This window comes from Galleria mellonella, unplaced genomic scaffold (genome assembly GCF_026898425.1).
Source record: "Galleria mellonella isolate WM207_F2 unplaced genomic scaffold, CSIRO_AGI_GalMel_v1 utg38, whole genome shotgun sequence".
NCBI lineage: Eukaryota > Metazoa > Arthropoda > Insecta > Lepidoptera > Pyralidae > Galleria > Galleria mellonella.
This window is the reverse complement of record NW_026442090.1, coordinates 9,583,007-9,607,280: the sequence shown is the minus strand read 5'-3', so window position 1 is coordinate 9,607,280 and position 24,274 is coordinate 9,583,007. Positions and strand designations below refer to the sequence as shown.

At 30.3% G+C, this 24,274-nt stretch overlaps 1 protein-coding gene across 1 annotated transcript in view; it reads left to right on the top strand.

Annotated features, from left to right (window-relative positions):
- The window catches only part of LOC113522955 (nose resistant to fluoxetine protein 6-like), a 76,199-nt gene extending 61,249 nt beyond the window's left edge, over nt 1–14,950 (top strand). The window contains exons 10-13 of the mRNA XM_026908808.3: nt 877–1,046; nt 2,147–2,323; nt 4,192–4,388; nt 10,332–14,950. Coding sequence (XP_026764609.2) covers nt 877–1,046; nt 2,147–2,323; nt 4,192–4,388; nt 10,332–10,469 — 682 coding nt within the window. The 3' untranslated portion in view covers nt 10,470–14,950. The remainder of the gene's footprint in view (nt 1–876; nt 1,047–2,146; nt 2,324–4,191; nt 4,389–10,331) is intronic.
- Nucleotides 14,951–24,274: the final 9,324 nt, after the last annotated feature.

Here is a 24,274-nt window from a genome sequence, read left to right as displayed (position 1 = left end):
AACGCAGTGATACTGATTCCCGACGTCTATGGTGTTTGCCCATTCTTCAACCCGAAATACAACCATGCTAGTACAATTACTTCACAATTGAAACACGTGTGGTACAGAGGAATGTATCTATACAGATAATTTTTATACAAATGTAATGGAGGGACCACCGAAAACACATTTGTATTACACAAATGTGTTTTAGTGGTATTTACCAGAGGGAGACTTAATACAAACCTCATCAGCTTGAATACCTCTGTACCATTTGTGATTCTGCCGTGAAGCAGTTGTATTTACATGGTTGTATTTCGGTTCAGAGGTAGGGATATGGTAACGAAATTATAGCGTAAAGAGACCAGGCAGGAATGGTAACGTATCATGGGCACACAGTATACTCTGTTATGTCCATTGTACTATTTATATCTATAGATGACTATTACCATTATCCATTAAGTGGGCGTCAACTTGTTTGCCAAACTAAGTTGTATAAATAAAGAAATTACATATACGTTTTTAAATATGCTTAGAATTTTTTTAAGAGTCTTGTATTAAATTGTTAATTGAATTGAATTTTAAATTAGAACGAAATCATTATAACAAATAAGAAAAAAATACGACTGAATATTTCATTTCACTATGACAAAGAACCGCCTTTTATTAAAAGACTTCATTTCGGTTGGCTTTTTCTACTAATTGAATAGCCTCTTAACAACATTTACCAAGGGGAACTGATGACATTTGAATCGCAGTGATGAGAGAACGAATTTTTCATGTTACTGCTAATATATTTAAATATTCCTATGATTATAGAAACTGAAACTATTGTAACATATAATATTAAAGTATTCACTGAACTAATTTCAGATTTATTATATATTTCTTCTGCAGGCATCCAAAGTTTGCATCGATATCACTGGGTGTTGTCTTGGTTAGCTCTTGGGTGACAACCATATATATCTCAGTGTGGCATCAATATAAAGCAAGAATACAAGAACCCTTCGAAATGTTCGACGCACTTTACGACAAGCCGTGGTCTAGAATCGGTCCCTATTTAGTCGGTAAGATGATAAAGACTTCAACTCTCTATACTCCTTGGGACTTCACATAACCCTTGAACGGTAAACGTTTACTACAATCCTCATCGATTTCTTACAAAAAAGCTGTAGTTTGCTTCTAAGAACGTATCGGTTATCCCTTTTATAGGTCAGTGAGCCCGTCATAAAAGCGGCCCACAAAAAGCAAATGACTGGATTGAACAATCCGATAATTTCAGGCCCCCGACCGAATGGTCGGAACTCGAGATATCTTTTAAACCTTAAATTATTTTTATCCTACATTAATTTTAAATTACATTGACAATTTATAAAAATTGATAGATAATTGAAAAATAATTTTAAAAAGCTATGTTTTAACTACCTGCCTGTTAAATTAAAATCTGCGTTACCTTTAATAATTATATCTCATAATTTCTAAACAGTTGTTTTGAATCGTTGCGCAAATGAGGCCGAATTTAATTTATTATTATTCACAACAGCACTCGTCCTTTTATTTATTATACTTATCTAATTATTTCGTTGACGTTCCTATTTTTACTTTTTCCGTAACAACATTTGTAGCTTCTTATATATATTTACTTGTATATATCTACTAACGAAGGTCGATAGGGCTGGGCAGGCTACTTATGTTGATTTGATAAAAATAAAAATAGCTTTCAATGAAACTTGGATATTCAATAAAGATAACTATAATATTTGTGTTTATAAATCTAGCTATTACTCGAGACTTTGTCTACGTGACCGGGATATGCCCACTGACCGGGATAAAAAGCCCATAATCTTCTCCATACTATATTATATGTGTATAATATAGCATGGAGAAGATTATAGGCAAATTTTATAGTAATTAGTTAAGCCGTTAAGGCGCAAACAATTAACAAACAAACTTAATTTTGCATTTACAATATTAGGAAGAATATAAAAATAGGATTTCATATACGGATTATAAAATATTGCAATTTAATTCCAAACTTAAATTACCTAAACCAACATTACTGTATTGAGCAGCCCGTCAATAAAATGTTAAATTAATCTTTTTGTGTTTAGTATTTTTATTCTAATAATTATGAATGCTTAGGGAATAAAGATTTTTCCATTCCCAGGTATGATCGTAGGATGGTATTTGCATAAAACGAAATGTCAAGTGAGAATACCGTACTGGTTAGTGGGTGCTGGATGGATAAGTGCCCTAGCCATCATCGGTAGTCTTATTTTTGGCATGGTCGACGGCTACTTTGAAGTTTGGCCAACTGCTTTCTACGTCAGCATTGGGCACAGTGGTAAATATAGATTTTCACTTTAATTTGAATGTAGAACAACTTAAAATAATTTAAGATTTGGTTCCACAAAAAAAATCAACTTCAATTGTGACAAAATTTTTATTTTTTAGCGATAACAAAAATAATTAAGAATTAATAAGTTCAGAATAAATTACAGGTGAACTAAGCTCTGACTTAAGTCATTTCAAAATGTACAAACAATTTTACGTTAAATTAGTTAAAAATGATATATATATATATAAAATATACATATGCCAAGCGTGGCAACTACTGGCAAAACTGGGAGACCTATGTTCAGCAGTGGATAGTAGACGGTGATGATGATGATATATAAATATACGGGACCAGTACATATATTATTGTAATAATTTGTGGTAGAAACCTCCGAGTCTTTTTGTAATACATATTATGTTTATACTTGAATGAAGGTTACACGCAAAATATTTCGAAATATTTGCTAAGGTAATATCCATGAACTAAAATGGCAATTTGTATGCAATGCTTAAACGTAAACACATGTAAATGTGCATTAACAAAATATAGCCCAATCTCAATACCATTTAAATTATATGTGAATGTTTTGACCGTGGAAGGCTAGGAGGACTCCGTATTTCTAGCAAATAGCTTTTTCACGGTCAGCACGTATGTGTTGTGGCTTTATTTGTTTACTGCAACATTTTATCTCTCAAATTGAATGCAGTATTTCGTCGTCAGTATTTTTCCACATAAACCTATCTACTCGTAGCTTACGAGTACCTGATTGAACGAACCATAAAACAATAATGTTTTACTCGAAGCATTGCTAATAAGACACTATGTAAATATTACTGTTCTCGAGAAATTAAATGTGGTACGTTACGCGACAGTTGTGCGAAATCCTTTTGGGTACATACAGGAAATACGTAGTCATTACAATAATATACTATATATTAATATATCTGTACCGTTTATTAATTTGATATTTCCTTAATATAACAGTTATGACGGTAGGTACATTCATAATAACTTATCGAGTACACTTTATGTCAAGTACATGACAAACAATAAGGAACTAATATGGCTACAAAGAAGATTTATTATCTCTTCTACTGCATTACGCTTAGGTAGGTACTTTGGGAAACATGTCATCTCCATGGTCACTTTTATGTCGAGATCTTATCAGATGTTTTTGTTTCTGTTAATAGAATATAAGATAGACTTTATGTTATCTTAGGGAGGAGTCAAGTCTCCGTAAGTTATATTCCCCGTGTTATATGAAGACGGATGAACCAAGAAATACGAGTATATATAAGGGGTGGTCGTTAGCACTCATTTTTCTTGGATTTGGTGTTCAGAGATATATACTCGTATATATATAATCTTTATTAATTACTAGCTTTTACCTGCGACTTCATCTGAGTGACCAGAATATGTTGAATGGCTGAAATAGTAGTCTATGTCCTTCTTCCTTGCAAATAGTGCGTGTATACCGAATTTTATGACGATTGATTAAACCGGTTAAATGTCAAGAGAGGTGACAAACAAATAAATATATAAATAAACAAAACCACATTCACATTTGTAATAATTAGTAAGGATTAGTTGGAATTAATAGAGCGAGGGATGGGCAGCAGCGACCCTTTTAAAACATCTCCAAAACCTAATTATGATTGCCAACTCGTCTGCCAAGCATGGCAATTACTGGCAAAACCCTCCTAAAGGAGGTTTAGGAGCAGTGGACAGTTAAAAGCTGATATGATGAGTAGGAATTCATCAGTTGTTATTTATAAGTTGTTAAATATAATCATACTGTACATTCTAATAACAACTTGTCCTGTTGTCCCGCACATAATTTATTAGATTTGTACACATAATCAACTTGTTTGCAGCGTGGGGTGCGGCGTTAGCGTGGGTGGCCATCGCATGCTGCTGCGGCTACGGAGGTTTGATCAACTCGGCGTTATCTTACCGCGGCTTCTTGCCACTAAGCAGGCTCACGTACTGTGCATATCTCATCCACCCCACCATCATGGTCATCTCCACATTCCACCTCGATGGTCCACTTCACCTGCAAAATACTATGGTGGTAAGTAACGCTAACAATAATAGATTTTATTTAAAAAAATAACACCGACTCGTAGAAAAACCATTTATGTTGATGAAATATCTATGAGACCAATTTGAAAGTAAATATTTTGAGATAAAAAAAAAAAACAAATTAGTTTATAAATGACGCCATTATGAGAGATATCACAAATAAAAGAATACAATCGAATTGCGAACCTTAACTTTTTTGAAGTTGATATGATTAGTTTTAATAAAAACTGACGCGCACGCCTGTAATACAAAATGCATTATGACTAAAATTACGTAATAAACGATCCTACTGTCATTTATGTCGTGATATTATAGAACATTTGAACGTATATGATACTCTGCATATGATATTTAACAGAATAAAATCCCAAAATAAAAGACACAAAATTCAATGGTGTTGTTGGTATGTTTCTGTATAACATAAAATCATTTTGTGTATAATGGTAATTTTATCTTATTTATACAATAAAATTGTAAGTAGACGATGTCTGTAGGGAGATATTTAAGAAAAATTCATATGAAGGGTCTTAATAAAAACAATACAAGCTAAAACAATATTTTTTAGAAATTTTATTATCAATACAATTTGAAGGAAATTGTAACGTTTCGATTAAAATAACTATATATTAAATCAATACATGTATCTTAACGGGATAAGAAAGGCGAGAAATTTAGGTAGTTGCGGATCTATTTTGAAAACATTTACGATATTGAAAAGAATTTATGGATAACATCAATTTATTATTAGGCATAAATTGCTTCTGTCCATAAATTCTTTCGAAACGATCTGAGACTGTAATTTGTTCAAGGAAAAATGTTTTTTTTTACTGCCCCTGAAGATTCGCTATAAAATACTTAACTCGATATTGTCGACGCTGTGTTTGGAATATATTATGAATTACTTTGTGTTATCCTTAAGGTGTAAATATTAACATTGCCTTCAAGGTTGAAGTTCATTAATCAAAACTAAAAGTTTTACCCTGAAATTTAATAAAGCCTCTTGGGATTTAATAGTCTATTTGGAACTTTATTATGTGTATACTTAACGTTATTAAATTTACTTGTAGTTTATTAGACAATGAACCGACATACAAAATATTACTTATATCCCTATATTAATCTATGACTTTACCCTTTAAAGTGAAATTGTAATAGTGCCTATTACAGTTAAGATAAAATGACATGAATAATGGATTGTGTTAGTACCAATAACAAATATACAGATAAATAAAGATCATGGACTCATATGTTAAAATGTGAACTATCATTGAAAAATGAGGTATTTCAAAATAACTTTATTAACTTAGTCCCTTATAAATTACGTACGTACATCGTAAGACATGAAAAAAGTGGAATTACTTTTCAAAACCATAGACATTACAAAATATGTAAAAATAGCAACAAATTGATTTTTTATCTAAATGTTCTTAAATTGATTTAAGTTATGTATTTATTTCCTCTTTAAGTCTCAATACAAAAAAACATACTGTGAAATAAAAGTGTTTTCACTTAAATATATTCAATTTAAGAATCATTGGATTACATTTTGCCGTCGATTAATAGTGATCCTGTCCGGAACATAGATCTCCAGGCGCAGACTTTGTAAACTACAGTCTTTATTGCAGCCATAAATCTCGTGCCTGGTGACATGGACAGGGACGGACTCGAAAATTGCTCAATGTAAACGAAAACATGCAAATTCGAGATCAACATTTAATTTCAGGGTATTGTGGCGTCACCGCGGTTTAAACTCTTCTAAACAATGTTTTGATGTGAAGCACTTACTGTTTTAAATCGCTGAAGTTGCGTGTATCACTAAGATCCCTTTCTGTAATATTAGTATTAAATGTTATTCTCATAACGGAAAATAATAATGTTTATATACCTATTAACAATGATATTATAATAAAGGTCTACACCTTCCAAGCGTTAGAAAATGAAACCTGAAGGTGATAACATTTGCATTCATTTACGCGCCGACTACAAACATAAGGCATCTTACTTATTCATATTGTTTTAATCACTTCGTCGCTTTTAAATTATTTAACAATATGATAAAATAATTATGTGTGCTGTCACTGTGTACTTAATATTTTTTCTATAACGTTTCTTACATATGGCATGATCTTTCTAAAGAACGTAAAATAAACAACGGCGAAAAACCCCATATCCTAACTGCTCTCGCCCCACAACGTATGCAATGCGTAATAAACAAGCGATAAATGCGCCGGTTATAGAATAGAATGGAAATCATCTTTATTTGAATAGACTTGTTTTCAAGCTCTTTTAAAACGTTATTTTTGTGACTGTCATTATTTTTATGTTCAAAATGTTGTTATCCGTTAAGAATCCACAGGAAAATCAACGGATACTGTTATCAAACCAATTTATATACAAAATAATATTGTATTTGTATGGAAATAACTATAATTAATATTGAGTATTACTTAATTAAAGTGAAATTTCAAAATCACTCTCTGTATTATATCTCCTATATTGGAAAGTGCACATTGTGCATTACTTATTATTTATATAGTATAAAGTAATAGTTTTTACATTATAAAATTCAATGATAACGATTATTCTGTACTAAATTTAAATATATTTTTTTAAATATGTTACAATTTTTGCTTCATTAGTTTTTTGGCCAGCAACCTTTTAAAGATGATTTATATTGTTAAAAAAAAATTCTTCATATTTTCATTAAAAGTTATACAAAATGTATGTATATACTCATATGTTATATATATTTTTTGAATGTGACATGAGTAAGCTAAACAGATCAATAAGATAGAAAGTAGTGCGATCGTAGATAAATGTGGTTTAAAAAAAGATATATTGAATAGGATAAAGAAATGTTGCGCGAATTTGAATATTTAATTTGAATATTATGAGAGCGAGATGTATAGGTTAGTCGGTCAAAATAATATTTATATATTTCTCTTTAACTTTATTAGTAAACATTACAGTTTCCCCAGATGCTCACTAAGAGACAATTGACACTAATACTGACATGAAATAAAAAAGTCAAATTTTTTTATTCATAAAGTATATTTTTGGTCACTTGTTTTAACCCTACCTTTCAAGTACTACAAAAAAAGTGCTCTAAGGAACTGGTTTGTCTATGAAATGTAAAGTTTTAAATATAATATCAAAAGTTATTTTTTTAAAAACGAAGAACGTTGATCAATCGCAGCGGTACCTGACTTGCTACTAAGGTTCTATATTGCTAGGGCATAAACAAGTTATGTCTACGACCAAGGGTAATATTATCTAGAACGGTCTGTCATTCTAGATAATTACACACATCCCTAAACATAAATAAATAATTAAATCAAGTTCAATACTTCTACATTAAAACATAAACAACAATTAGTTACTATAAATCTATCTTTTATATAATACTCTCAATCATTCTTATACATATCTGATCAGTTATGAAAACGTCGAATATTCAATTTCTACGAAATACACAAAATTTCTTATTGGTACATAAAACTTCTAAATATTGCGGCAATATGATAGTGGATTGAACAAAAGTCGATTGAATATGTGGATTATGTTTATCAATGTCAGTTCACTGAATGCTAACGTATTCAGTCCATCAATATTGCAAACGCATCACATTCACACCAGACGGCTCTAACCTTTATAGTGTTTTGTTCACATACATTTACATAACAATAGGCACCTAACTCTCTAATATATCTATATGAATTTTAACGACATACCGTATATTTGTTAAAATTTGAATTTGTGAAATGAAGTACAGTTGTCTCCTTACGTAATAAAAGTTAAATACATAAATGCTTATAGAAAGCTTATGAAATCTATTACTTACTATAGTTGATCTAAAGTGGCAGTTAAAATAAAAAACCATAGAGAATGAGCTAAAACAATCACATAACAAGTGACATTATATAACCGTGAATAATGTTATTCAGATTCACATCATATGAACTTGGTTTAATTTTTGCAGATTTATTATTAATCCATGAACAATGATTATTCACTTGAAAAGCTTTTAACTGCGATTATAGATTCCGAGATCAAATTTCCCGATAATTTATCTGAATTTTTCAAAAGACAAAATTATTTGAAAGTATATTTTTAGCTACAGAGGAATAACACCTGAGTCCTCTGGAATGGCAATGCATGGGGGATATCATGGGCAAAACAGTATACTCTGTTATGTATATGGTACTGATCATGTCTATAGGCGACGGTTACCACTTTACATCAGGTGGACCGTCAGCTTATTTGCCTTTCTAAGTTGTTTAAAAAAAAGCTACCTGCTCTCTTTTTTACCCTTTTTACTTTTTATAATTGAATGATATATAAATTAGATACTCTTTATTGTTTCCTTCAAACAATTACAGTAGCTTTTTATTGTAACTTAAAATGGCAAACAAGTTGATAGCCCAACCTGACGAAAAGTGGTAACCGTTGCTTCTAACGGAATATACTGTTCCGCCCATGATACCCTCCATACGTTGCCAATCCTGAGGAGTAAAGTGTTATGCCTCTGTACCCTGTATATTCGCTGTCAAATCTCACCCTTCAAACCGAAACACAGCCTTTTAAACATAACTGTTTCACGGTAGAAACACGTATGGGACAGAGGTCCCCAAACAAAATAACATTTGTACAAAGTCTCTCTTTGATAAACTGGTAATAATTTTTTTATAGATACCAAAAATTACAAGAAAGTTCACTCACAGAAAACAAGGATTGATGTTTGAATCATTTAAAAAATATTTGTCAGGCTGTGGTGACAATTTATTGAGTCTTACTAATATAATGAATTTTTTATTGGACGATATCTGTACATGATTATATTAAAAAACAATTATGTAAGATGTTTTAATAGGAGCAATAGTAGCCAAAATTATGTTTTTTAGAAATTTTATTTGTCTGTATGTTTGTTCCAATATTACGCAAAAACTACTGCACCAAATTGATTGCAGTTTTTACTGGTATATTTCTAAAGATCTAAATTAAAAACTAGTGTATGTTTTATTATGATATGAGCCTATGATATGAGTCTTAAAGTGATTCATTTCATTGGTTTTCTAACTTCTGAAATTTGCACGTACGAAATAGCAGAATACTACAGTTTTTGTCATTTACTTCATCCTTTGAACGTAAAGCCGTTGTCTGATAAGTCACTTCAAAAGCCTTCATCTACAATGACACCTTCGCTGTAGAGAATCTGAAACCTAAAAAATGTGAACTTCAGACGATTTTACACTATAATAATGTAATACTATATATATAGAAAATAGTTCAATGAAATCCACGTCTTACACTATCAAGAAGTAACAAAACTAGTAGATACACATAGTAATAATTATAATACTAAGAATTAAGAAACAAATTAGTTAAACAATTACAAAACCAAAATACGATTTAATGACATTTATATAATACACCTGCGAGTGATGTATCTCGTAAGCATAGTACCTCCAATAGCTAAGGACGCGGATAGTCCTTAGACCCAAAAAAAAATTACTATATGTCGTTCATCATCAACGTATTGGCATTTAACTGTCCACTGCTGAAAATAAGCCTCCCCCTTGAAGGGTTTTGCCAGTAATTGCCATACTTAGCAGATAGGCACGCATTACAAGGATTGGCCACCGTAGTTAGGCTTTAGAAATATTTTAAGAGGAACGTTGCTGCCCATGCCTCGCCCCTCCTTTGTCGCCTCTTACGACACTCATGGGAAAGGAAGGGGTGGCGTATTCTATGCCGGAAGCAGACGGTCAATACATATAAACACATACATATCTATATGTCATTGAACACCCATAATAAACCTATATGCCAAATTTCATAATTTGATTTCGCCTTAAAAAGGTCAGTCAATCAAACAAACACACTTTTACATTTATAATATTAACAAGTATATATTTTTTGTTTTTGTTTGCAGATCGTGACATATGCTGGGTATGCTGTGATGGCATTCCTATCATCGTTTGCTATTTCAATATCGTTCGAAGCACCAGCCGTGAGACTTATCAAGATCTTGAGCGGAAATGATAGACCAAGAAAAAGGCAGAGAACATAACATAGTGGTGTTTTATAAAGTTATATGGAACAATAGTTTTGTTGAAGCAGTAGTTCATTGTGACAACCACCTATTATTGGAATAGTATTTTATTCTCTTCTAATAAATATCATCTTTTTTTCTTACATCTAGATTTATCGAAGTTTATAGACCAAATATCTAAGTAATCGTTAGATATATAAATGTCTCAGGATGTGACATTGTATTAATTTGTCTGATAAGTATACGTACTATAATGTAAATATTACTTACGTTAAATCATTATACGTATGGGTGAAACTTAGAATATTAAAAAAGTTCCAAAATGTCGACCCAACTGTTGTCTGATGTGAATATAATAAATTTAAATAAATAATACGTATTACAGTTTGTGTAATAATAGTTACCAATTACAATATTAATTTAACTTTATACAATTCGAGAAGCGCGCAATTTAAAACAAAAGCTAGGCCATTTTTGTTAAAGCATTTCTAAGCAGGACTCTATCTACATATTTATGATCTAGCTTATGTCTAATATTACCAATTTGTCCAAAAGTCGTTGGTATAAAATATACCTACCGTTGTATAGATGTAATATAAAAAACTGTATAATATAGACTATCACATAATAATATGAGCACGTTTGTACTATAATATTAATGCAAGCTTGATGCGAAAATTATTTAGTTACAGTTATTCGACAATTCAAACAATTTAACTCGTGGATGAAAATTAAAATAGTATATATACATATATATATTATTGGTTTAAATTTAATCGATCTCAGCCCTTTTAAAAACTAAATTTCAAGCTGCAGAAACTATTTAAATCTATATCGATTTTTTAACTGTATATTATATATGTATATTATAAAATGTATTATATATTTTAGTTATTTAAACTTTATAGACCAATAAAATTTGGTACAAAAGATGGATTTAATGATACTCGTAAAGGCATCTTCTACCAACTATTACGATGTGATAATATTGAAGATTATAATTCTCACTTCTAATCCCTGATGAGGTACTCAGAGGCTATTGCAGTAACACTCGACGCGATTAACTTAACGCAGCTCGATTACTGGAAAAATAAAATCAGATAGTATATACGTACAGTATATTTACATGTAATCACGTCACGTTAAGTCTCGAAAATAAATTTACATATACAGAGAAGTTCTCATTTAACACACATTGTTCTACTAAATATTGTGCCTGTATTTTGCGTGAAAAAAAATGTGGAAATAAAAAATAGACTACACCCGTCTCCATCCCGAATATTGCCTGTATATCCAATTTCATAAATATTAGTGAAGCCTCCCAAGAGTTCCAAGACTTCAAAAGGTTTTAAATTAACTCACTTTCCTATGAGCAAAGATTTCTGAACAAAGTGTTTCATAATTTGTTTATGGAATTACCCACAAATATGTATATACATATCAGTATTTGTTTATTGCAGTACTTACGTAAAATTTTCTCAAAGAGTTATTTAATTGTTGGAAGCATTGCGAAGGTTATTTAAGAAATTATTTCATCACTAATAATTTATGAATAAAAAAAGTAATTTAGTTATTTGAGCAGGTTGCGTAGGTATATATGTAGGCACATATATCTTGTGGACTATAAATTCAGGTCAATGAGTAGTCGTTAACCTAAATTCAACACCACTTGTCGGCACGATTTAAAACGAAGAGCAGAAAAACTGTTCTTTTGCTAATGAAACCCGGCCCCGCCCCGGGGCTTTGTGTCTTTTTTTTTCTTTTACTAAATATAATTTCTCATTTTAGCTACAATTGCAGTAAAACTCGCAAAATTTCTTTCGCAATTGAGTTATTAATTATTCATATTAGATATATATGTACATGAAGCATCTTGGTAACTCAGCGAATTACTAAAATACCTGAAGATAAAGATATCCGAAAAAAGTAAGGAGTTTCGAGTCTGGCAACACGAAAATCTTTGTATATTAATGTTATACGAAGTATATATAATGTTAAAATATTTTTGTTATTATTAATTTAATGATAATGGCATAATTACAACTAAACTAATTAGATAGACTGCTGTCAAATGCAATATACTTGGTCTACCTACGTTTGACTCAAATATATTTGGTGAAATGCGGGCAAGTCAAGTATTATCTGCATTCTCCACAACGGTAATATTATGAAAATACCTACCCCATAGCCCATCAGGGATAACATGTCGAGAGAATACACTTTTTTTGTGCTCCGGTCTATTCTTATCGCTTGTAATAAATCCCGAGTGTCCCGTTCCCATACAAACTATATAATATAGGTTACTACCTTATTGAATAGTTTCAATAAAGTAGTAATTATTTATGGATTATGGATTATTATAAAAAAAAAGTAACATTTAACTATCCCATAAGAACCCGTAACTACTCTCAAATTGAGTACGTTTCCAATTACATCAAGGAAGGTACACCTATCGTGTTGGTATATTTTTTAATCTCCTTTTGAAACTTCGTTAAGTCTGATATAGAGGCATTGTATTCTGTTAGGCAAATACATATTTATACAGAAATATTCTTTGTAATACTAAAAGTATACAAGAATAATAACGGAACATATGTGGAGCACAAAAGCAGTAAAATAAATAAAGAACATGTGCGAAAAGACTTAGATGTTTGGTGAAACGAAAAGCAATATTTGCTGTTACAAAAAATGTTTACTTGCTTTCACTTTTGACTTTCGGACAATTTACACCGCCTAGATAATTAAATATACTTTTGTTGATAAAAAATTACAAAATAATTTATTTTATAAACAAAATTTAAAATATGGTGTTCTTAAAGAAATAGTTATATATACTTACTAATAAATTTTTAATTTTCATAATATATATTAACATATACAAATATTAATCTAAATTACTAATGTGTTGACCTGAATTGACTTAAAGAGAACTGGTTCGAGGTGATGCAATGCAACAAAATTTTGATAAAAATAAGGGAGACTTATGCCCAGTAGTGGATTAACATGGACTATATGTTATAGAAACGGTATAATGCGTTAACAAAATATCTGTGTAAACAATTTCCAATAAATCACACTGTAACAGTCAAAGCCAGGATTTTGTTTCAGCGTTGTCAAGATTAGCCTTGTCAGCCCAAGATTAGAGACGTGCGTTGTATATTTGTTTATTCCATCTATAAATCAAATTAACAATATCTCGTAATCTCCGTAAGCATATGTCATACAAAATGTTTGCCAATACCAATAACAGTTAAATAGTTTATTGACATTTACGATTACAAGCAATATATACCCAACATAGAAAGTAATGACTATGGACCAAAAATCGGTGTGTATCTTTACATATATATACAAATATATATTACACAAGAATATATTATTTTATACCACTATTATTTAAGATATCTTGATTGACATTTACCTTACATAATGCCTATTTCAATACTTTCTTTGACCCATCTTTTTTTTACAACTTTTAGCAATATGGTAACATTTTCTCATATCTATATATTATATCTGTAGATATAATGTTAACCAAATCTTTTTTATTTTGTTAATTTATATTAATTCTTCTAGTAGTTACTCCTACCATTTCTGTATACAATTTATATAAAACCAGTAGTTTCAGTTACTCCTCAATTTATGCTTCCTTAAGTTAGGCTAAATTAAAAGAATACTAACACATTCTTTTAATTTGCACACTATATTTAGGCATATACTACAACATACCATTCTACATCATTTTCTGTAGTGAAAGTTTTATAACGATGATGATAGCGTCTTTAGGACGATGAAGTGATAATGGTTGTCTCTATCGTTCAATAATGAAAAATTATGACAAACGACGCATTTGGTCTAAGCAGGCGTTTCTCGCTATTGCTTTCGAATAACCTTTCAACATTATTTCGGTTTACACTTGCCGCCCATTTCTGTAGAATGAAAATTGTATAATAAAAGATGTGGCTAAAATAAAATTACTTGCTATGTAAAATATTTAAATAAAGAAGCAAATATTTTTTTTATAATTAAATTAGTGCTCTATTTTATTAGAAATCTACAATGATCTACTTTTCAAACGTAACACGAAATAAATGTTTGTATTTTACTATATAATTATCTACATTATTGGTATCACTAATTAATTATTTTACTTATAGATATAAGTGAAATAGATTTACACTAGTCTACAATGAATACACGTTAATTTTTCCATCAATATAAACGATTTGATGAAACAAATCACCGTGTTTCTCTTATAGTACTTGTACTATTATTTATTCTATGATTATGGAAATTATTATAATGATTCCTCAGTGAGACACTACAGTAACCCTCTGCATAAATAAACGGCGTGAACACGAAATATTAACCTCATAACTATTCCTTTAGCAAGCCAAGATTACTGGTGAACATTATGTAAATATAGTGTAATGAGCGATATCAAACATTTTCTTTGTAAATAAGTAGTTTTATCTAATAAAGAATTTATTTAAGTTTCATCATTATTTATTTATTTATGTTTTAACAATCTACCTTTTTAGTTTTTTACACTTCATAATATGGCAAACAAGTTGATGACTTGATGGAAATGATAACCGTCATGGTGTACCATGACTAGCAGTACCCATCTGTTGTCATACCTAGAAACTAAGCTATTATGCTCCATATTATGTAACTTCAAAACATGTATATTCAGAAGGAGACTTTATACAAAATTCAGTTGCTAGGGTACCTCTGTCCCATTTGTGTTTCAACCGTGAAGTAGTTGCGTTTCTTTGGCTGTGTTTCGGTTTGAAGGATGGGATATGGCAGTGTATTTAATAATGGTATCTATGTAAATAGCTTCACCTTCTTTGCGTTAAAATTTCATAGAAAAGTTATTTTATACTAAAATCTATTTCAGATATGGACTAAATGCACAACAATATCAAAAAACAAAAACATGTATGAGATAAGTCTCTGGAACTAATTTGTATACATGATATGATTTAAACTACAAACAACAAAATACTTGATTTCACTAATAAGTAAATAAATAAAAGCTGTTTAAAACTGATAAGCTATTTTTTCAACGCTTTCATGAGAAATGTGAGCAAAAGAAGATCTCAGTTTATTCCATACCCTAAATCAGCAAATGGGGTTAGATTAGATACGTGGCTTTTGTGTCGACGTGCTTACAACTCCGCAAAGGTACTGCCATATCGATTTGCAGTATCCACACCCCCTTACCGTGGTTAGGATAACAGCCTTGTCTATATAGACATATATAGAACGTATGCAACTCTACTATCAATTTGAAAAACACTTTAGGAACCAAAACTTTATAGTGGTAGTTTTACGACTCCCTTGGGATCGACTACCGTCTCACCTATTTCAGCTGTAAAATAGTAATTCTTGTATTCGTATGTTCCAGTTTGAGAACTATAATATAGACAATGTAATCTCTACATAAACCTTAGACTATAAAATATGGTAAAGTAAAAGAGAAAAAACATAATAACATATGATAGAGCAAGAAAGACAAGTAAAACATTTAAAAATATAAGCTCGAAGCTGATTTGGCGGGACTATGAACAGAATAAGCTTTAATTATTTTTACATTTCGAAATGAAATGAGTTTTTAATAAATGTTGTTGGTTACAATTAAGTATGCTGTACCTAAATATAATATAAATTATGAAAAACAAACACAAAGTTGTACATTTTTTACGTAATTACCTATGCTTTAAACATTTATCTTAAATGCAATGTTATAGAACTATCAGGAATATTGTGTACAAGATATGATTAAAAAACACAGTCTCATTTAATTCTCATTTAAACTCAAATAAATAATTTGCCGTGTGGTCCCGGGATAGAATAGGTCACAGGACATAGTATAACTTACTCACGTATATAAGCTTATGGTTAACATAATATTTGAATCAGGATTGGCATGAAGGATGCCTTATACATAATATTGTATAATGTGAGTGATGACGTAAATGATCTGTAATCAATTATTATTTCCATCTGTTGGGCAGTGAAACTATTGCCTACATAAATATCAAATATAGATTATCAGTTTCCATTAGAAGAGCAGTCATAAAGAAAAAATTGGAAAAGAAAATCACAAGAAATTATATACTCATAAATATTAAAAACGTACATGCTCACCTTTTGTAACTTTTCCAAAATTTAATGATCCGTAATTTGGTTCGCAAAGTTATTTATTATCCATCACACTATGTATTTATTTATGCTTATAAATTTTATTGCTATATATATTTTATTCAACTAGAAAGGTAAACAAACAGACAGCCCACCTGATGGAAACCATCGCCTATAGACATAATACCATGGACAACAAAATATATTATACCCATACGTTGCTATTCTTGAGGACTAAGGTATTATACCTATGTACCCTGTAAATTCACTGGCATATCCCACCCTTCAAACTGAAACACAACAATGCGAACACAACTGCTTCACGGCGGAAACACAAATGGGACAGAGGTACCCAAGCAAAAGACTTTTGTACAAAGTCTCCCTCTAGTATATGTACATATTATGTGTATTTATGTACTTGAGATTTTACTTTTTTACCTTAATCTTGATATATACCTATATATGCATAGGCATCATCAAAATTTAATTAACAGAGCTAATACCATTATAACCATTTAAAGTGGCACACAAACTTAGAAATAAATGGTTAAAATAAAATCACAACAAGAAACTTGATGCCCTATGCTGGATGCTATTAGCTTTATAAAGCAACAAAAAATTGTTCCGGTGTTATAATACAAGAGACTTATCCTGTGAGACATGAGCCAATGCGGATAATCCGCACGAATTTGAACACCCGCAGGCCCAACACGGAGAAGCTAATCTCGGAATTCTCCTCCGAGGCAGTCTAGTCATATTATTGTCATCATCAATCTTCTTTGTTGAACAAAATAAAACAAGAACTATTTTAGGAGCCTTTAGCCAAATTGCTATCACGACATTATATAATACAGTTTCATAAAGAATCTGCAACGCAGCTTATATGTATGTAAGTTATATAATTTACGCATATTATCAAGACTTTAAGCTTATTGGAACAAGGTGCATATTTCTACTAAATACTATACTTGATAACAACTTTAATTTATGAATATTATTTACAAAACGTAAAAATATTTATTGTTGGCTCTGTGCGCCTTTTTTAAGCTTTTGTTAATTTCACCGGCGTTAGTCCCCTCAGCGGAGCGGAAACGAAGATATTATATTTATTGTTTGACTTATTTATTCTTAAATGGCTTTTTAAAGGAAAGACGAGGAAATTCTGTAGAGAACACTTCGCTTATATATTTTTTCTACGAATATTAATTACGCTGTTTTCGTCGATTCTAATCAGATTTAATTATTTTTTCAATTTACTTCCGTATTACTCCTGTATTATGTCACAATTAATATTTGACGGTTTTATGATGCAATTATTAATGTAGTTTAATCATTCCACAAATTTTTTAAATTCATTAATACAAATAAAATTTCTAAAATTGTTTGTAATTTTACACATAATGTTAGAATACAAACATGTTTAATTTCGAAATTATATTCTTTTCTGAAATAATTTTTAATACTTAAAAATAAAATACGTACATAATATACTTTTACTTATCATACTATGCTAAAAGGGAGCTTTCGAATCCCCGTGCGAGAAATCCTATTGATATCAGCTTATGGAGATTATCGCAGTGATCGCCCATGGGTCCAACGTCACATTTACAGAAACAAATGTTTTTATTTTTTATTTTTAGATTAAGACCCCAATTTATATATTTATATAATGACATACTGTTTTTATACTTGTTTTAAAATTATTTTCTAAATATATCATATTTTGCTCCTTTTATTATTGCACAGCAATAAGACACTTTCTAAGGTACATATATTTTTAAATAATATGATAGGTTTGATTGTTAATTATATTTTCTAAAATATAAATCTATTTTAATTACGTAAATATTACGTAATTATGTATTAAGTATGTATATACAATTTACTTACAAAAATAAACATATGTTTACATAATTTCAATATTACCTATTAAATTAACACTTACATATCTACCACATTAGTAGTAGATATAATATGTATAAGTATACTAGCTATATCTCGCGACTTTACCCTCGTGTATTAGTATATAAAGTATGCTATGTATAAAGTTAGGATATACCTAGCCGTATACCAATTTCAATTAAAATCCGGTCAGTCATTTAAACGTGATTAAGTAATAAACGTATATACATCTAAATATCCTAACACCTTTACAAATTTCCTCATTTATAATATCTGTAGGATTAATAGGATAATATATATTCATCCTGTTATTATTTTTTTAAATCGAAGCATGTAGTGTTCCATTATTTCTGCGTACCCTATTGAGAGATAGACATAATAAATACATATATTAGTGCAAGAAATATAATCATTAATTTGCATTAATATCAAGTCCGTAGTAAAATAATTTATATTATGTTAATTTCAAAATTGCATTATAATAAAAACTTTAATCTAAGTAAATAGGTAGTATCTATTTACATATATTTAATTAATTTAAGAGACACTTTCAGAACAAAAGCAAAACGTAAAAGAAGACACGCTCCGTAGAACGCTAATGCGCCGTAAACGTAAAATGGTCAGTTAAAAAAGGATGATCACTTTAGAGTTTAATCTTTAAAATTGATTCAAGGAATTCTTAGCGCGCAATATTCTGGATTTTATATCATTATTAAACTCTCTCTTTACAACGTTATTCGGCAACCTTTCGTAGATAGGTACACGCTTTTATAGCCGAGCCGCTCCAGTAATATTAATGTACACCAACAGGAAAACGTTTTTTGATTAACTTCACGAATGCCGATGTAAATTAACTTTTAATCGTTACTACATACAGGTGGTTTTAAATAGATGTTATATTCATTGAATTGTCTGTAATATTTTGGAAATCCACCATATACGGTAATTAAACAGCACTAGCAGTTTTCCGCGGCGTTGCCTGTATGACTGTGTGTACAGAGAATTCTACGTTTTAAGTTAGAATGTAACCACGTACAAAAATAAATACCACGTACCAAATACACGTGTGCCAAATTTGATCGAAATGCGCTCAGCTGTTTAAGCGTGATTGAAAAATAAACATCGAAATATTAAGACAGGCAAATATCTTTACTAACTTTTAAATTTATAATATTAATAGAATTTCTAGACTAAATACAATAAACCAGTTCTCGTTTCCCCGGAAATTTAAGAGAAGAAAAGATCTTTTGTTGTATATAAATTAAACCACGAAAATTATGCAAAAACTTTGTCACAAAACCCTAAAATTATTTTGATGAATATTTTCGACAATGAATCCCTCTACTTAAAAATACAAAAATCACTGAACTCTATCTAAAACAAAGCTCGTCTATATTAACTTTAAGAATCTGCTAATTGGTATTTCGCATCAGCTATAAAAAAGAAAAATACTCCAGCTTTTAATTAAAGACATTTTTGCTCAGTTAATGGTGGCAAGACTGGCAATAGTCGTTTTTATATCGTTTTTACTTTATTTTTAACTTCTTTTGCAACAGATGCGCTTGATAGGCAATGCATTTAATAGTTAGTACCACTAGTTTGAACCATATAATGTAATAGATAAGTATTATAATTATGCAAATTACGCCAAAAATACTAATATTCACACACATATGTTACGAGTATTTATTTTAAAGGGTATAAATGGTTGGTAACCAATGGATCACCAATGATAGATAATAGGTGAGGGTTATGCAGGCCAATCGGCCCATTGTGAAGAATTCGACAAGAATTAACCACGATAGTTTCCATGGGGAACCGCGTGGAAATCGCCCTGATAAGGTATATTACTAGCAATGGGGCTGTTAGAACCCATTACTAACAATTCTTTTCCCTCGTCTAACGAGACTCTTATTGATCCGTATTCACGTTTTCACTCTCATAGTCTTATTATATTATATCCTTACCCCACCTACATGTCTAGTTCTATTGTATTTGCCTAATCTTATAATCTCCATTTGTCCATCTCCCTAACATTACGTCATAGCATCATGATTAATTAAATTTTACAGTAAAATGTAGGAGGGCGACTCGAACGTATATTTATATACAGAAATGAAATATCTTTGAAAACTATTTTGATTGTTGAATTATTTTACGTAATTTCCAACTATTCCTAATACTTTCTGATAAAATTCTTTGAAGTCTCCCGGGACTTACACGGGCTTTACAGTTTATTCTCAACTGTGGCTTGCCGCTATTAATCTTGATTATATAGAATTGCGAGATTTTCCCAAATATTATTTGGATGCACAATTTTCAGTAGATATACTGAACTCTATAATTTGCTTGTTAAATACACGTAGACAAATCACATTTTTCTACGGATTATGCATTATTAAAAATAATAATTAAAAATAATTATTATATTTTTATAATAATATAATTATTATATATATATAACATTAAAAATAATGCAATAAGATATATGAGTTCAGTCTTCAGTATCACGTACTGAACTAAAAACAATAAATAATTATTGTTAGAAATATCTGTTTGTCCGTTTGTGTTTTAACACTTCAGTAAATATCTTCTGAAATTAATGAAAAATGTGAAAAATATAAAACCCTCATATATGCGTATAACTAAATACAATTCAAGACATTATGAGTCTTAGAAAAAGTTGACCACTTTGGAAGTTATTTTTTTAATTATATATTAATTGTTACTTTATTCAAGCAAATGCTTAAACAATTTTTTTTATTTTATATATATATTTTTTTTGCTTGGAAGATATAGATAGAATTGATTAAACGTGAGAGCAAACGAAATAAACAAAAAGGACAACACATCATAATATGGTGACAGAATCGAGTCACGTAGATCAATTTAATTTATTTCGCTAAATGAAGGGTCTACTAGTGATCTAACAAAGTGATGACGAGCTCTCGCGTATTCACATTATCATGATCCGAAATTCGACAAGGAAATCAAATAAGTGTGCGCTGTATATATATATAACAACCTAAGTGTACGCAGTGTTCAAATAAACACTGCGTACACATAGGTAAGGTTCAAATGTGTTGCAGAAAGTTTTAAAGCCTCAGGCATTCCTCATATCATAAAAATAAGAATATATACTTAAATGAAGAATTAGGTAATGCGCGAAAATCTGAGATCAGTGTTGTATTTTGGTGCCAGTAAAGAAAATTGAACTCCGATATTAAAAATGACACGCAAAGTTTTTGGTGTCAGTGAAACTCGAACTCATGTCTATTGCGCCTGTGACTTGGGATAGTAGGTTTACCACGAGGCCCCAAAGTGCTCACTTGAATGTTATGCCCATGTACTTTTAATCAACAAAGTAACTCATATATATTCACATTCTTAAACATATGTCAAATTAGATTTTATGTTAGTAGTTTACAAGTTGCATAATATATTTCGTAGCTAGCAGTTTTTAAAAGCTTGATTATACAATCTAATGTAAATGACTAACCATCATTATGAATAGTTGTGATCAAACCTATAAATGTGTCATCATGATAAGGTCAGTCGCGAAAATGTTGTGTCACGTATCATTACGTAAAAACGTTAGAGATGTTAACTAGCCGTGAAATAATATAATAATCATTTTCGGAATAGAACACTTCCGAGAAAAGTGTAGAAATCTATGCTCCAAGGTATTGACCATTATACACTATTATCTCTCCTGGGATTTGTGCTAACTATGCTTTTGCTGGTTATTAGTTAGCTTTCTTAATTTTGAAGAGGGATATGTGTGTTTTAAGAAATGATAATAATAAATAATATATTCATTTACAAGCAGTTTCATCAACATTCTTCTTATCCCTGACCTCATTCTATATTGTTTATTTCGGCTTTGATTTTATCTTTTGTTAAATTATCTAATTTATATACTCGTGTATAAATAAACAGATAGATAGATACTCTTTAATGTTTCCTCCAAAAGATTACAATAATAAACTTATTATAGATATAAACAATTACAATAAATGATCATAGTGAGAAAACAATAGGTGACCTTATCGCTAAAAGCGATCTCTTCTAGGCAACCTTTGGGTGGAGAGGACTAATTATTATAAACAATTCAATCGAAGGCATAATTCTGTAAAATATAATGCAGTAGTGTTGTTTTAGTTTAAGAGAGTTAGGCGCCTGAACTAGGATACTAAAGTTAAATAAATAAATGTCCTGCTATAAAAAATAACTATACTAATCCAAATGTGAGCACATCGAGTGTTACATTTATCATAGCTAATAATTGACAAAATACAATAGAGTCATAATAACATTTTTATACCTATAAGAAAGGGAATAAATTAATCGTGAAAAGTAAAGGTAAGTCTATAAATAAGTAGGATCAAGCTAAAAATTCAAATATTCCAAATGAGCACCTAAGTCTGATTGTACGCCATTTACCAGTATCGCATAATAATTCTGTTGCCGCGAAAGATAATAATAACCCTTGACCTTTAGATGTATCGCAGGGTTGAACTGAATGGCTTCCCTGACCTCACCACTTTCTTTCATCTGCCCTTCCGTACCTGCTTAATGAAGTGAATCGATTTTTTGTGTCTTGCCGTTACAACTCTATCTAGATACCTGCTTACAATATTTATGATAACTGTTTTCCTTTGCTATATAAAAATAAATTCTATATTTCAATGCCATTGTCCATTTTAAATGCGCTAATCAACACGATCTATGTAAAATATAACATATTGTTTTTGTCTTTAAGACTAAGTTTAGTAATAAGTAGATTTCCATACATATTTGCCTCACACTTCAGACATAAGAAAAGATTTAGATTATCCCCTAATTTCATAGTAAAAAACGGCGTTCCACGATTATTTTATGAATGTAGTTCAAGAAAGACAGAAGCAAGATAGAATAAAATACCGATTCGATTAAAAAAGGAGGCACCTCTATATTACCTATAGAAAGTAACGCTATGTTTCATACATCCTTACTAGTATTATAAATTTTAAGGTGAGTTTACTTGTTTATTTTTTACCAATTGTTATGAATTGTGGTATACAACTACTACCTATATACAGGCTAACGTTTATCTTTTTTTTATCTGTTATGAGTATAATAGTTGGCAAGCGGCCCATGTCACAAATAAAAGCTAGTATTCAACAAGACACGAATGTTGTCCAGCTGACAGTTGTACCAGGAACTAAGATTCTCGGAATTTAATAAAAATAAGGTTTCTTCATAAAGGTACCAAGAATACAAATATAGACCCAGAACAACAACGACGTAAGAAAGAAGGTAATTAATTCTATACACATTTTCGAAAGTAATATCAAAATGAAAAATAAAATATTATTTCTATAAGCCTGATAATTTATATTTTATCATATGTATTTTTATTCATAATTATTAATCTTGTTATTCTCGACCGCAGTGTTATGTGCCTGTAACATCCAGAAAATCGCAACCTCGCCACACGAAATTAATATAAACCACATTTGTGGTTTCTGACCGTTTGTTTTGACTTTACCGAAAATACTTGAAGCTACCTATACCGTTTCAGTCCAAACACGAAACATAATAAAAGTTGTGTAACAAAATAAAGCGAAGCGGGTGAAGCGATACGAAACGTAATGGGTTTGGAATCTTGTCGGGAATTTTTTCCGCTGAATAGGTTATTAGAACGTTTTCTTCAAATTGCAATGGATTGTACAATTTGTATTTAAACTAAATGTATGTAATAACATTTACATGCATTCAATTTGAATATG